The 15,465-nt window shown below is 44.3% G+C and overlaps 1 protein-coding gene and 1 non-coding gene across 5 annotated transcripts; one reads left to right on the forward strand and one right to left on the reverse strand.

Annotated features, from left to right (window-relative positions):
* Positions 1-1,494: 1,494 nt before the first annotated feature.
* LOC117052548 lies at positions 1,495-1,636 on the reverse strand. The gene has a single exon (XR_004427287.1). It is a non-coding gene; the product is annotated as a U11 spliceosomal RNA (small nuclear RNA).
* Positions 1,637-2,926: 1,290 nt separating this feature from the next.
* Positions 2,927-13,693, forward strand: TAF12 (TATA-box binding protein associated factor 12). 4 transcript variants are annotated; one of them, XM_033157936.1, is made up of 7 exons: positions 2,927-3,034; positions 5,494-5,578; positions 9,418-9,669; positions 10,286-10,363; positions 10,640-10,754; positions 11,194-11,282; positions 11,980-13,693. In XM_033157936.1, exons 2-7 carry the CDS (start codon positions 5,510-5,512, stop codon positions 12,013-12,015), a joined length of 639 nt encoding a protein of 212 aa, XP_033013827.1. In that variant the 5' UTR covers positions 2,927-3,034; positions 5,494-5,509; the 3' UTR covers positions 12,016-13,693. The 4 variants fall into 4 exon arrangements, with proteins under 4 accessions (XP_033013827.1, XP_033013823.1, XP_033013825.1 ...); XM_033157932.1 differs by having other exon boundaries at positions 2,935-3,095; XM_033157934.1 differs by lacking the exon at positions 5,494-5,578 and having other exon boundaries at positions 2,936-3,034.
* The last annotated feature ends 1,772 nt before the right edge of the window (positions 13,694-15,465 follow it).

Here is a 15,465-nt window from a genome sequence, read left to right on the forward strand (position 1 = left end):
ATGCTGACAAAAAACGATGGCAAAACAAGAATTCTCTTCGTTAAGAACCGAAGGGCCTAGGCTTTTGGCAAGGGGGCAACAAAACAAGTCCACAGTATAGAGAGCAGCCATGAAAGAGATACTCTCACTACTGGGCTTATAGCTCTAGTGACTCACCATACAAGGCAACAGCAGACAAACCTCTTAGTTTGAAATGCAGGCTGGAGAGCATGCCTGGGAAGCTGTGACCTCCACTATCACTGTTGGTCAAGGGCCAAGACATGAGCCAGTGTGGTGGAATAGCTAGTGTTTGACAAGGGTTGCAGGTGGCGCTGTGGTCTAAACCACTGAGCTTCTTGGGCTTGCCGATGGGAAGGTTGGCGGTTTGAATCTCTGTGACAGGGTGAGCTCCGGTTGCTCTGTCCCAGCTCCTGCCAACCTAGCAGTTCAAAAGCATAACAGTGCAAGCAGATAAATAGGTACCGCTGCAGTGGGAAGGTAAACGGCATTTCCATGCACTCTGGCTTCTGTCACGGTGTTCCGTTGTGCCACAAGTGGTTTAGTCATGCTGGCCACATGACCCGGTAAGCTGTGTGTGGACAAAACCCAGCTCCCTTGGCCTGAAAGCAAGATGAGTGCCACACCCCATAGTCACCTTTGACTGGACTTATCCATTCAGGGGTCACTTACTTTTTTTTAATGGCTAGTGTGTTTGACCAGGACCTGGGAGAGCAGGGTTCAAATCCTACTTAAATTTAAAAATTGGCAACCAAGATTGCCTTTTTCTTCTTCCCTCCCCATCCCTTTTTCCTTGCATGTCATCACTTTTAGATTGTAAGACTGCTGGCAGGGACTGTCTTCTTGTGGTGGTCAGATGGGCGGGGTACAAATAATAAATATTATTATTATTATACACAAACCACTCTGGGAGTCTTGTTGATTTAGGAGTAGGGTACAAATGCTGTGAAATAAAAAAGAAAGGGGGACAAAATATCCCCATTAGTAAAAAAATATACATTTAGAAGGGCAGGAATTCACATGCAACTTGTGACTATTAAGTGACATAATTTATTATGGGGGGAACTGTTAGATACTGGACCCACCCTCCACTTAACCAGGCTCCTGTGTCTTTAATAAAGTTGCCAACATTTACTGGCAGCTGCTGCTTGCTTCTCTGCCTAAAACAATCAGTTCATTAGGAGACATTAGCAAGCACCACACTGTATATTTGTTGAATGAACCCTTAACTTTTAATATATAATAAAATAAAATAAAATAAATTGTCCAGTAGCACCTTAAGAGACCAACTAAGTTTGTTCTGGGTATAAGTGTTCATGTGCAAACACACTTCTTCAGATACACTGAAACAGAAGTCAACAGACCCTTATTGTGTATAGTGTGAGGGTGGGATTGGGGTTTTCTCAGAAGGGCAGTAGAGGGTAAACATTAACTGTTTTAAGATTGTTATCGCCCAACCTCCATTTTAACTCCTCTCTCATTTTAACCACGTTAAACAGGGGAGCCAGAACAAGCGATTACCAGCTGCCCCAAGCACAAAAATTATGCTTCCGAAATCTCTTGATAGCGATTCCGCACAGAAAGAGGCAAAGCCGCAGCCGCCCCTCTCCATGTGCCACTCACAGCAGAAGCCCTTTTTAACAAGAGACTAGGGGCACACCTTGCCCGACTGCCCGAGACGCCTCTACAAGTCACAGCGAACAAAATTGCACCACAATAATATTTGGGAAGGGCATAATGCCACAGCGGCTTCAGGTTCGCTTTGATTTCCCCCCCGCCTCTCCCGCTCGATATCCAGCGGTATTTCTGTAGAAAATTATCGATACCCGCGTTTCTATACATATGCAAATAATAGCAGTGCATTCTGGGTACCTTTCCGAACCCTGCGTTACAGCGGCCGCAAAGAGTCACTATTAAGAACTACTGAGAGGGAGTGAAACATCTTATCCCTACCGGTGCAAAGGGAAATCGCAGTACTTTTGCAGTGCGGGTGCTCGCATGTTTGCTGGGGAGGTTGCAAACTATGTGGCAATGGGGCTTACTCCCAAGTAAGTGCGCCTGCTAGGATCGCGACGTTAATTCTTGCAAAGCTGCAGAGAGAGATATGCAACCCAGCTTGCCTTAGCTGGGATGCATACAGCGGGTCCACAGATGGTTCTCTGTCGGCTGGGCGAGAGGCTGCTATTACCACGGATGCCACTGCTAAGAAAGTTTAAAATCCGTACCCTCGCAAGAACCATAGCAAACCCCTGAGCTCCACTGCAATTACTTTCCAGACTCTATTGCACCTTTACCATCCTCTTTTCAAAGCACTCAGGGTTGCTTATGCAGTTATTTCTTATGGGCTTAAAAAAAACAACTACACGACAACCCTGTGAAGTAGGCTAGGCAACAGTGGGATTCGAACTCGGGTTTCCCCATCACGCTTGCTCAAGACGATCCTTTTGCACGAACGGCGCTCACACTTCACCTTACCCACGGCCAACCTGGTACTGGTGCGAAAGTCCGCGCGCTTCTGCTTCCTTCCAATCACAAGGGGGGGGAAACCCAGCCCGCCACGCGCTCTCGGATCGAGAACCAAAAAGGTGCCGCGGCCGCCTATTAAAACACCTACATATAAACGCGTTTCTTTTTCCCACCCTTCCCCTCCGTAAAGTCCCAGCCGAAGTGCGCCTGCGCACTGCGGTGCTGAAACAGAGAGACGATTTGACAGCGGGCGCGCGGGCGGGCACAGACCTTAATTCACCACAAACAAGAAAGAGCGGGGGCGAGGGAGGTCTCGGAACGTAAGGAGCTTCGGCGCATGTGCGGACGAGACCAAGCGGCCCAACCTTAAAAAGGGATGACGGAGGCACTTGCCGATTGGCTGCCGCTGTGTGGGCCAAGCGTCTTTCCTGGAGCGGCTCGTGGGGCTCCTGGGGTCGTGACCCCGGAAGTGCTGTGTTGCGGCGTCCCAGTGGAGGAAAGGCGGCAATCGGTCGGAAGCGTCGAGCGGCTCGCAGGGGGGAAGATGGCCGGGTAGGCGGCCGAGGCGCCGGTGAGCGGAGCGGGGGCCCCGGTTCGGGCGGGCGGGTGGCCGCGGCGGCTCCCCGCTGAAAGTAAGGCAGAGCTCTTGACTCCGGGGGAGGGGGCTGCCCCCGGGGCGCACGAAGCGGCCAAAATACGTTACCCGTGTCCCGCTTCCTCCCTTTTCCTTTCGCCTGACAACAGACCTCTCGACGCTTCACAGGGTCTACTTTAATTCATCGTGCGTTTTAAAACACTTTCTTCGTCGTGTGTGTGTGTGTATACGCGCTTATTTCGCCCGTTTGTTTTAATTCAGGACATTTTAAGGTGGCCGGCAAAATGTGAGCGCTCGCCACATTCACACACATGCGCGCTGAGGGCGAGATTACACACGGTAATACAATAAGATGCAGCAACAAAAAGATGTCTTCAAAGCAATGGTGGCTGATACCAAATGACACTAGCCAAGAAGAGAGAGAACAAGTGGCATCAGATTTCATGCTTATTTCTTTCTTTTTAATAAGCCTCATTTCTCCGGAACAGAAAAGTCTTCCCAAATGATGGGAAGTTGACCCAGACAATTGGCAGTGGCGGGAGCCCTGCTTAAAGTGAGGCATGGCTACAGTTTAAGAAACCTCCGGATTGGGGGCGGGGAAGAGGCTTTGGGGGTGTCAATGTGGTGCAGCCTAGTTACTTTCTGTCCCTGTTTACCTTCATGTGGCATTGGAAACAAGATGCTGCTTCTTCCCACTCCCCAAAAACCAAGATAAGAGAGTTTAACCATGAAGAATGAAAACTCCTAACAACATAGACTAAAATAAATCACTAGGGATTTATTCTGCCAAAAGCTTAAATTACCAGTATACAAGTTCCACAACATAGAGACTGTTGGAGTGTGTGCTCCCAGGTGGCTGATTACAATTGAATTTTAAAGCACAAACGTAAGATTGGAAAACAATGCTGTAGAAAGGAGTGGGCAGGCTTTAGGCTTGTGGTATCTAATTTGTTTTACACTGGTACCCTAACATCCAGCAACCAGAGCAAAGTGCAAAAGATATAGCCTCATATTATTACTTTTTTAGTACCAAAACAGACATGAGCTCATGGTTGCTCCACACAAAAATCTTCTCTGGATCCTCTCCCCCTCCATTATTGATTTCAGAAGTATGATTTACAGGAGGAATTTTTGTTGTTGTCATTGTTACGCAACTGTGTGTCAGAGAAATTCTTGCTGATCTACTTCAAATGACTGAGAACTACACGTAGATTGTGATCTATTTTCTGCCCACCACTGCCATAGAATCTGCAGTCTCCTTAAAAAGCAATATATTTCTTACTTCCCCGCCCCACCACTGTGGCTATGCTTTTGTCTTGCAGTTTTCTGGAGAACACACCTCTTATTCTTTATCAGGATTGGGGAACCTATTGAGCCAGTGTGGTGTAGTGGTTAAGAGCAGTAGACTCGTAATCTGGGGAACCGGGTTTGTGTCTCCGCTCCTCCACATGCAGCTGCTGGGTGACCTTGGGCTAGTCACACTTTTTTGAAGTCTCTCAGCCCCACTCACCTCACAGAGTGTTTGTTGTGGGGGAGGAAAGGAAAGGAGAATGTTAGCCGCTTTGAGACTCCTTCGGGTAGTGAAAAGCGGGATATCAAATCCAAAATCTTCTTCTTCTACTTGAAATGCTGCTGGCCTTTCTGATGGTATTTGGAGTCTAATAACATCTAGAAGGCCACAGGTTGCCCATCCCTGTTCCATTATTCTTCCTTTACTGTATTGTAATAGCAGTAGTAATGCTTATAGCATTTTGGAAAATTTCATTTGTTTCATTTAACAGCATAACCTTCTCCCCCTCCTTTTTTTGCTATGAGGTTCTTAAAACATTATACAATGCAATTTTAATTTCTTAAGCACTGCATCCATACTTTCACTCTCTCAGTATCCTAATCCTCACTTTGGGACATAAAGTTCATCTTTTCCCAACATCTTATAAGCCCGTGTTTCCTTACATTTTGTACCACTTAAAGAAAACAAATGCCATTGTCCAAGCACTTAATCTACATGATTTCACTAATTTTTTCTGAGGTTTTGTAAAGAAGGCCAGTACATCAGATTTGAAAGTGGGGGAGGTGAAGCTGAGAGAATAGTGGCTTACCAACTAAAAAGTCTTTAACTGATGTGATTTTTCCATTTCACAGCCAACAATCCTAACCATTATGCTTAATTATAAACAAGTGGATTGGTCACTGAGCTTTTGCACCGGTGCTGTAATGCATCCAGCCATTGCAGATTAATGCACCAGTACCATGTAAGTCCTGCGTGGAGAGGATGTTCTCTTGATGTTAGATTGCCTACACAGATCCATTTTAACCAGCAGAGAGAGAGAGAGATGTGATGGCTTGTAAAATGCAAATGCTCTGGGGGAATTGTATAAGCATTTGCAGGAGGGAAAGAATGGCTGTATAGGTTAACCATTACTGTTTACTTGCAGGAGCTTTTTTTGGAAAATGACCTCTCCATTCAATGGTCCCACAGCAGTTTCTGATGTAATTAAAGATCTAGACACTCAGATAGCTGTAAGTAAGTTGGCTTGAACTCACCAGGACATGGCATGCTGGCACCATGGTGAGAAGCTGCAGGTGGGCTTGTGGCTTTTCAGTTTTGCTTGTGTGTCAGAACTGAAATATGCAAGAGTGTATTGTCCTTTTCCATTAAAATTTGAAAACGCTTTGTAGGCAATGATCCTGTCTTGTGTGCTTGGTTAGTGAATATGGTTTCCCAGAAGATGAAAAAAATTAGTAGAACTGAGTGCTGGAATCTCTCTCGCATCATTGCTAATCACATCATCCCTAATAAAGAAGTAATCAATCTCCCTGTTCACTTGCACTTTATTCCTGCCAGTGTTAACTCTTCTCTATAGAGATGCATAGGAATGTGGAACATTTTACAGTTGGCCCCTACCCAGAGGAATGTTATGCATCTCTTAGTTGGTTTTGTGATTATCACTAGTTGGAATCTACAGACTGTCTTCAAGAAAAGCCTCACATAGAGCACATTGCAATACAAGCAGGAGGTCACTAGAGCATGGACAACAGAGGCCAGGCTATCCTGGTCCAGGAATAGCTGCAGCTGGCAAACCAGCATGAGCTGGGCATAAGCACTCTTGGCCAAAAAAGCCACTTGAGAGCCAGTTTGGTGTAGTGGTTAGGAGCGGCAGACTTGTAATCTGGGGAACCGGGTTCGTGTCTGCACTCCTCCACATGCAGCTGCTGGGTGACCTTGGGCTAGTCACACTTCTCTGAAGTCTCTCAGCCCCACTCACCTCACAGAGTGTTTGTTGTGGGGGAGGAAGGGAAAGGAGATTGTTAGCCGCTTTGAGACTCCTTCGGGTAGTGAAAAGCGGGATATCAAATCCAAACTCTTCTTCACTTAAGAGTCCAATTAAAAGTTGGAATCCAGGAGGACTCCCAGACTACTAAACCTGATCTTTCAATGGGAATGCAACCTCTCCCAGAACAGGTTAGATACCTAATTTCCAGACACAGGAACCACCCAACCACAGCCCTTCCTTCTTACCAGGATTCAGCATTGATATTTATTGGCCCAAATCCACTCTACCACTGCTTCCAGACACCTGCCCAACATCTTCACAGTCTATCTTGATTCCAGTGGAGTGCAGAGATAGAGCTGCATGCCATCAGCTGATGACACCATACTCCAAATCCCTAGATGACAGCTCCCCATGGTTTCAAATAGATGTTAAAGAGCATAGGAGAAACGCTAGACCCTTGTGGGACCCCATAGTTCAAAAGGTGCCAAAACGATATCTTACTACTGTTTTTTTGGTAGCTTCCCCGTAGGTAGGAACTAAACTAGTGTGACATAGTACCTCCAACTCCCACCCCCACCCCGGATCATTCCAAAAAAACACCATTCTCAACAGTGCCAGAAGCTGCTGAGAAGTCAAGGAGAACCAACAGGGTCACGTTTCCCCTGTCTCTCTTCTGATAGAGGTAATCAATTAGTGCGACCAAGTCCATTTCAGTGCCAAAACCAGGCTGGAATGGATCTTGGGCTGAAAAAGGTTCCCCACTGCTGCAGAAGGAGATTCAAGAAGTAGAGCAATGCAGTGCCCGGTATCAGAAAAAGAGCACAATGGATTTGTCAAGAAGAGGCAGCAGAATGAAAAGAACAGGAAGGAATGTAGAAAGACTGGCTAAAATAGGAGAGAGCAAGAGCTGGGAGTCTTGAAAGTAAGGATAGAAAACAAAGGTTGCATCCATTGCTGAGATGATAGGAGAACTACCTTCAGTTTAAAAGTTGAATTCTCCCATACTTTGGAGGGCCTTTTTGTGCATCTGCCAGCTGCTTGAAGAGGAAACAACTGCTAAGTATATCTACCATGTGTGCAGAAATGTGTGGAGCCATGCTTGCTGGGGCTGATGGGAGTTGTAGTTCAGCAGTGCCATTTTCTATGACAGAGTAACATTATCTAGTGTAAACAAAAGTGGAATGAGCGGTCATGGCTTCATGGGCCTGTCAACATACAAACAAAGCCCTGGCTGTTGCAGGTACTAATCTATAAAGGTGTGAATCTGCTAGTGGTTAACTTTACAGGCTATGAGCCCCTGAAGTTCATCTGGCACTGAGCCTTTCCTTTCCCAGGCATATATCCTTTTCCTCCCTCTGGGCAGGCTATTTTTACCAGCAAACCTGTTGTAGCACAAGGTTAAGGATTTGTTTTGGGTGAAGCTAAAAAAAAACCCCCAACAACTTATGTTTACATTGCCTTTCAACCCTTGTTGTATTGAATACATGGTTATAAGGTGGAATGAAGCATTTCAATTGCAGCCTTCTTAATAATTCGTGTGTGGACTAATACTAACAGAGAACTTGCTCTTTAAAATAATAATGAAGCGTGGTTTCCGTTTCCTTCGTATTGACTTCCTTGCATCTTGGGTAGTCCGTGTTCAGCATGGTTTGTGTTTTGATGTGACGTTGGCGTCATTGTTGGATTACAATTTTAAGCAAAATGCATAAGAATTAAAATAACTGCATATGGTAAAATTGCATGCTAATAGCCTGTGTATTAAGGTTCAAGAAAATGCCATTTCTGACTCTTGAGAAGTTGGTAATGTTTACCTCTTTAAAATATTTTCTGCAGCTGTGTTGATTGGTAACAATCTGCTGCTGCTGAGTGCTCTGAACTGAACACACAGGCCAGTAGCATTATAGACTGGATGTTGAAAAGATTCTGAAAAGAGACTCCTTGAAATTCAACGTTGCATCTTGAATGTTTTGGAACGACCAGAAAACAGATTTTGGTTGGAATTCAGACTAGGTTAGCAAAAGTTAGTTCCAAGTGGAATCAGTGGGATAAATTAGTAATGGCTTAAATAAATGCAGTACTTCTAACTTATCCTGGACGAAGCTCTTTGTCCTTTTTTTTTTTTTTTTTTTGAGAGAACCAAAGGGAAGAAACATTCCCAGAGAAATGCTGCCACTGAACTGTAGCCCTAAGGTATCTTTGCCACTGGTGGGTTTAAGAAAATGGATATTGGAGGTTAATAGGTGGAACCGTCGATTGATAAACATGGTCCATTTCCATAATGTAGTCCGTAATGGAAATATAAACATAACACATTAACTCATCCCAATCTGTATTATTTGGGGGAAATGTCAAGCTCTAGGAAGCTAAAGATCAGGTTTGAAACAAGTGTACAGCATCCTTTAGTTAGACTACTGGCTTTCATCTATAGCTGGCTATAAGAGGAGCTGTTTTCCCTTTAGCACTTTTGTCTTAGAACTATCAAAACGACAGGTGTGGAGGATTCCTATGCATAATCAAAAGTTGTCCAAGAACTACAAACACATATCTCCAGACACCAGTGGTCAGCAAGTGCCTCACAGTTGCTTTCTAGGCAATCTAGGAGGAGGGAAGGAAGTTCTTATTACCATGGCTGTCAGATCCAAGAGTCTGGGGGAAATGCTTCTGACACCCACAAACACAGTTTGTGCTCAGATTTCCACATTGTGATCTGATACTTGGTTTGCATTAAAGCTCTCACAGAATGCAGGCCTTGAAAGCTTCCCATGAGGTAGCATAATGGTGACAAGTGTTTTTTTTTCTTAAAAAAATGTTTAGGGGTACTCTAATTTTCCTACTCATATTGAAATACTTCCCTTCAATGAAGCCAAACTTAGATTCACAAAATGTTTAGGGGTATGCGTACCCCCATAAAAAAAGCACTGATGGTGACATAGTTAAGGTGCTTTTCCAGCCGCTGCAGAAAACTTGTTCTTCCAAAGGCTTGGAATATCTGAGATCCAGTCTCCTGGGAATTGTTCTAAAATAGGTAAATCGCCTCCGTCTTCTCTTCCTTCTCATTTTAACCCTGGAATTTATCTTCTTCAGCTGATTGGTTTGGGCCCACACAATCCCAAGAAGAAGCAAGATCTGGACAAGCTCTATGATCTGAAGGCTAAAGCTCAGCAGATTATGAACCAGTTTGGGCCATCTACCTTGATCAATTTATCCAACTTCTCCTCAATCAAGCCAGAACCAGCCAGCACCCCTCCACATAGCTCCATGGCAAACAATACCACTGTGGCGAAGATGCCAGGGACCCCTAGCAGTGGCGGGCGCCTCAGTCCTGAAAGCAACCAGGTAATGGCACTTGCGATACTGGGAAAGTGAGTGGGGTAAGGTGAGGTTGAAAAATAACATTGGTTGGCTCCTTCTGAGCATGCCCAAGAGTTGCCAAAATCTCCCTGTTACGTCTTGCGACTTGAGATGAATAAAAGCTTGAGTCTTAGGTTCAGAACCATGTGCTCTATGTGGGGCTAAACTTGAGGTTGGTCCAGAAGCTGCAGCTAGTGCAAAATCTGGCAACTCGGCTGCTCACTAAGGCAGGACATCGCCAATATGTTACCATGCTGTTGAAAGAATTGCACTGACTGCCAGTTAGCTGCCAGGCTAAGTTCAAGGTGCTGGTTCCGGTGTATATAGGCCTATGCAGCTTGGGACCAGGATACCTGAAGATAACCTCACTCCTTATATGCCCAGTCCATGTCTGTGCTCTGCAGGTGAGGCCCTCCTACTGATACCATCTTACCAGGTCTATTGCACACAATGTAGGAATTGGACCTTGAGTGTTGTAGCACCTGCCTTTTGGAATTCCCTCCTTGTGAATATTAGATGGGCATCATCTCCTTTGTCTTTTTGGTGCCCGTTGACCTGGTTGAACTTTACTAATGTTGGTGGTCTCTTTCACCTGCCCCAGATCTTAACTAAGAAGAAACTACAGGATCTTGTCAGAGAGGTGGATCCAAATGAACAACTGGATGAAGATGTGGAGGAGGTAGGCTTTTGGGGGGAAATATGCTGCATGAATCCCTAGTCCTGAATAATCTCATACCCCTTGGTACTTGCCCGAGCTCATCCTTAGTTGAACAGTGCCACTGGTTCAATCTGATCAGTTAGGAAACAAAGTGGTTTTCCTTGATGTAAAGTCACTGGGGATCGTGATTACTTGTTGGAAGAATGTGAAGCTTCTGAAGTTTGTCATTTCACCCATTGTTATATCTCATGCTGAAACCCATCACTAACGTGCTTGGTGCTTCACTGTTTTTGACAGATGCTGCTGCAGATTGCTGACGACTTCATTGAAAGCGTTGTGACAGCTGCCTGCCAGCTTGCACGGCATCGCAAGTCCAACACTTTGGAAGTGAAAGATGTCCAGTTGCATCTTGGTGAGTGCCAGTGCATGAGTTGTTTGTTTCATGAAGGCTGCTATAGGTGGCTCTATGTGCCTACTCTCCCCGTGTGGTGAGCCTTTCATGTATAACAGTTCACCAGGCCAGTCAGGCCACTGCAGTCTTCCTTCATGTGTTAGGGTGTGCAAAAAATAGCCTGTAGTGAACCCCTGCACACAAGGGAATTGCTGTCACATGCAATTCAGAAGTGTCCCCTTGGAATTTGCCCTAATGCAAAGAAACCCCTAAAATGCAGAGAAACAGAACTCCTGCCAGAAACAGGATTATTTTTTCATTTCTCACTTTGTTCTAGTTCTTAGAAACCAGACAATGATTTCTGCTTACATGATGGAATTGATAAATATTTCTCCTTAACTCTTGTTTCCTCTACCTCTTTTTCTCATCCCCTCCACCCATGCCCTGTTCTTTGATGTAGAGCGGCAGTGGAATATGTGGATCCCAGGTTTTGGTTCTGAAGAAATCAGACCATATAAAAAAGCCTGCACTACAGAAGCTCACAAACAGGTAAGGAGGGTGTTGCAGCCAGAATCTGGAGGTAAATGGCATCAGATAAACCAAACATGTCAGCAAAGGGAGAGAAAACACCAGGTGTTTATACTGTACTTTCTAATGTCCACATTCCCTTTCTCCATGTGCGTGTGTGAGAGAGAGAGAGAGAGAGAGAGTGCACGGAGTATAAATACTTAAGAACATCACTCCTCCCGTGCCATGCCTTTGGGTCCAATGCATTTCCATCTCTTAACTTAAAAACAAAACACACAAACTAGCAGGGGGCCTGATCTGAGTCTGGACTGCAGCATGTCAGGTACAGGTTCACCTTTTCCCTGCACAGTTCCTGACTGAGATGGATCCCCTCCCTACTAAAGCTGCTGTTTGTCCTCAAAGGAAACAAAAGTATGCAGAGCAATGTTCATTAGAAAAAGGGGGGATGAATCAAACCTCCCTGCACTGTGGTCACAATTCAGATTGAGGACCCTCCAACAGCTGCTAATTTTTTAATAAAAAAAAACTGATACGGAAATGCAGCCATACCTCATTTTGACTCTTAAGCGGATTAGTTATGTGATTGAGACATTTGGATACTATGGTGGCCAGGTGAGTGGAAATAGTTTTCTGGGCCCAAAAGAATCTACCTTTCACTGAAGCTTACTGGTGGTCCATTTTTCTGATTTTCGCTGTTCTTTTTCTTTTCTCTTTTCAGAGGATGGCGCTGATCCGCAAAACAACGAAGAAATAATGCTTGGGAATGGCAGGGAGATTAAAATGGCTCTTCTGGGCGAGAAATCTGCCTCAAGCTGTGGAGTCCCCATGACGTCATCCGTGGGATTCTTTTTTAAGGCTTTGCAGAGAAGCGTACCTTTTAACTGTGCGGCAATATCTGACTTTGAGGGGAGACCTGCCAAAAGTCGTTAGGCCCTGCCTCTTCCCCCCACCCCTACCCCACAACATATTTCCCCAAGAGAACACAATGTATCTTGAAACACACAGACTTTATTTTCTGCCTTCAGAGTGATTCATGGTGTAAGTGGTTGTCCAACGGACAGAATATTTTGGTATTTTGGGGAACAGTATTAGAAACAGCTATAGATGTTTTTTTTTAAATTTCCCTCTTACTCTTTGTAATGTTGCTGTTTATAGATATTTGGATTTGTTTTATGAGCAAAGACATTATGACTCTAAAACTAGTTTGCAGTATTGGCACGGGTTGCGAAAAAACAAAGGGCATCAGGGCAAGAGCCAGAGAGAGAGCTGTTCATTATAGGTTGTTCAAAGCAAACATCTCTTTTTCCTCTTTTAAATTTCAATATGGTCCGTATTGCAAGTCCCCTTTAACTCTTAAGGATGCAATGGACATCCACTGCATAGCATCTGTGAAGTTCTGTGCAGATGGTGGTTCTGTTGGAAAGCATTGGTGCAGTTTCCAACACACAGGAGATTGTTATTATTATTAAACTGGCGGCATCTGTCTTGTGAAGAGAACAGTCCTCAGTATCCAGAGCACAGATACCAATCTGTGCTCGTACAACAATTGGCTTGCCTCCTATCTCTTCTTTTAGTGGGAGAAAAATATAATTGAGAATACTTGCCAGAATACTTTGCTTTCAGTGAGTGTTCCAATACCAAAAGCACAACTCAGGCTGAAAATCAAAATTGGTGCAAAACTGTTGCCTCAGACTTTCATGGAATGTGAATGGTTTTTTGTTTTGTTTTTGTTTGTTTGTTTGTTTTTGCTGCTTCTGAAGCTCCTCACTTGCTGAAAAACTGCCCTCCTTCCTCACTTCCTCTTTGATAGGTTGAGCTGTAGCAGCAGAAGCGTTGCACTCCCTGTGTTCTGAAGTAATGAACAAGCCACCGCTGACCACACAAATCTACACTTTTTGTGTTCTCTGTCTGTGTGCGTAACAGGTTTTCAATAAGCCATCCAGCAATGGCTATAGAAGCTTTCCATTTTTATGCAAGTTCTCCACTCATTTAGACTACGGTAATAAACAAGTACGTTAATGTTCCCTGTTTTTTGATATTTTTCATGCACTTTGCCCCAGGTAGCATACAATTTAGTGCTTTCCATTAAAAGAAGAAAAAATGGCATCAGTTCATAAAACCACAATGCTTGCCTTTGTAGCATGAGCCATTAGGAATATTCCAGCGTGTCGTTTGTTCTTTTAAACTCCTGTTCTAAAAGACTAAATCTCCATTTGTGAAAACAATCCATCCTTTTGTTTCGCCATGGGATTAGCAGCCAAATGGAATCCAACTGAGGCATATGCCTAAACAATCCAAAATGAATTCTGAAATTGCACCATGGAGGCAGACGAGGGTGGGGAGGGGAAGAACCTTTGCTGGAAAATTGGCTGCAGTTATTTTATGTATTGCGTCACTTGAAAGCATCTTCTCCATTAAACAACCAATGACAAGGACATGTTTCTTTTATTGTCATCCCCATCCGTGATCAGGGACGACAGGACTTGGAAGTCCAAAGACATTGCGGTATTGCCTCAGTAAACCTTTCCCATTCAAGAAATCAGTACATCCGGACTCCCCAATTAGCCACCCAAACTTCTAAGCACTTGTCCCATACCTGCTGCTGTTTTCCTTATCCCGAGTGCTTCACATGCTGCTATTTTTCTGCATGGATGAACTCTTTTTTCTATAGTTTTTTATGAAGCTAGTACATGGGCTTTTCACCGTAAACTGCAAAATCATTGTTTCCCATTGCCTATGCATGTTTTAGATACTGGGTTGTATTCAAAGTAGCCTAGTTGAAATTAATGGACCTTGTCATGCCCTTTAATTTCAGTGGGTGTACTGAAGTGGAGAGCCAGTGTGGTGTAGTGGTTAAGAGCGGTAGACTCGTAATCTGGGGGACCAGGTTCGTGTCTCTGCTCTTCCACATGCAGCTGCTGGGTGACCTTGGGCTAGTCACACTTCTCTGAAGTCTCTCAGCCCCACTCACCTCACAGAGTTTGTTGTGGGGGAGGAAAGGAAAGGAGAATGTTAGCCGCTTTGAGACTCCTTCGGGTAGTGAAAAGTGGGATATCAAATCCAAACTCTTCTTCTTCTTCAAGTAAATGCAACCCCTTATAACTGCCATGTGCAATGGCGTATAGAGAAATTAACGTGTTGCTGTAAGCTTGCGTTGGCAAAATATTGTGAACTAGCCCAAATCCACTTATAGAAGGTCAACAGAACTCAAACCAACTGTATCACACTGTCCCAAAAAATAAATTTGAGGCGCTGCTTCACATAATACCTTAAATTGGGCAGTATATCATAAATAAGCTAAAGGTAATTCAAGTGCGTGGTCCTGATTTTTCTCCTGTAACATGCTTTTTCACAACCCAACAGTAAGGGAGGCCTCCTGCTTCAAGCATATGTCCGCAAAGTGTGTTACTGCAAACCACCCAGAAGAATGCAGTTTGGACATGCCATCCGTGAATAGGTGGGTTTCCCAGCATCAGATATGCAGAAAGGTGGATTCCCCCTCCCCCACACATGAAATAAATGCACCTACAAACTCAAGTCCTCGCTGTGGCTTCTGCTGATGCTCTTTCAAGTAAAGATGGTGAGATGATAAATGCAGCTCTCTGGATTAGACGGCGTGTACCAAATACAATAAATGGCATTGGCAAAATGAAAAGGATGCTTCAGAGCCTATTAATAACCTTTTCTATTATAATTGAAATGTTGTATATGGTTTATCTCTTGGGAAACCATCAAAAACAGTGGAAACATTTGAATCGGGGGATTGTAAATAACTAGGTTCAATTCAGAGTAAACCCACTGAAAGTAATGGACCTAAGTTCGTCTTGTCCTTTAATTTCAGTGGGTTTTCTTTTGAGTAGCCACATGTGTAGAATAGATTCCTTTAGCTCCATCTTGCATTAGCCATAGACTAACATTGGATACAAGCCTAAGAATTTGAACCACCAGCCATTAAATTGGATTACTGAGTGTACAGTTTTCTTAAGAGGTGACATCTTAGCAGAGCCTCTGCATATTCTATAGCAGCAACATAAAGTGCAGAATTTAGCATCCTGGCAGTTTATACAGCCTTTATGTAATAAAGACTGAACCTATACAATTGCTTAGATGTAGGTCCAATGTTGCCTGCTCCCAAGTGTGCATCAACCTTAGTTTTGGAACAATCGGCTCTTTACAACTGAGTGTTCTCCAGCATGTCTCCACC

The sequence above is a fragment of the Lacerta agilis genome, chromosome 8 (assembly GCF_009819535.1).
Source record: "Lacerta agilis isolate rLacAgi1 chromosome 8, rLacAgi1.pri, whole genome shotgun sequence".
Taxonomy (NCBI): domain Eukaryota; kingdom Metazoa; phylum Chordata; class Lepidosauria; order Squamata; family Lacertidae; genus Lacerta; species Lacerta agilis.

What these genes read in the sequence shown, in the direction of transcription:
- TAF12 (XM_033157936.1), top strand. Translation starts at nt 5,510, where the DNA reads ATGACCTCTCCATTCAATGGTCCCACAGCAGTTTCTGATGTAATTAAA. An exon ending in TCAGTCCTGAAAGCAACCAG is followed by an intron (nt 9,670 to 10,285) that starts GTAATGGCACTT and finishes CACCTGCCCCAG; the next exon opens with ATCTTAACTAAGAAGAAACT. An exon ending in CTACAGAAGCTCACAAACAG is followed by an intron (nt 11,283 to 11,979) that starts GTAAGGAGGGTG and finishes TTCTCTTTTCAG; the next exon opens with AGGATGGCGCTGATCCGCAA.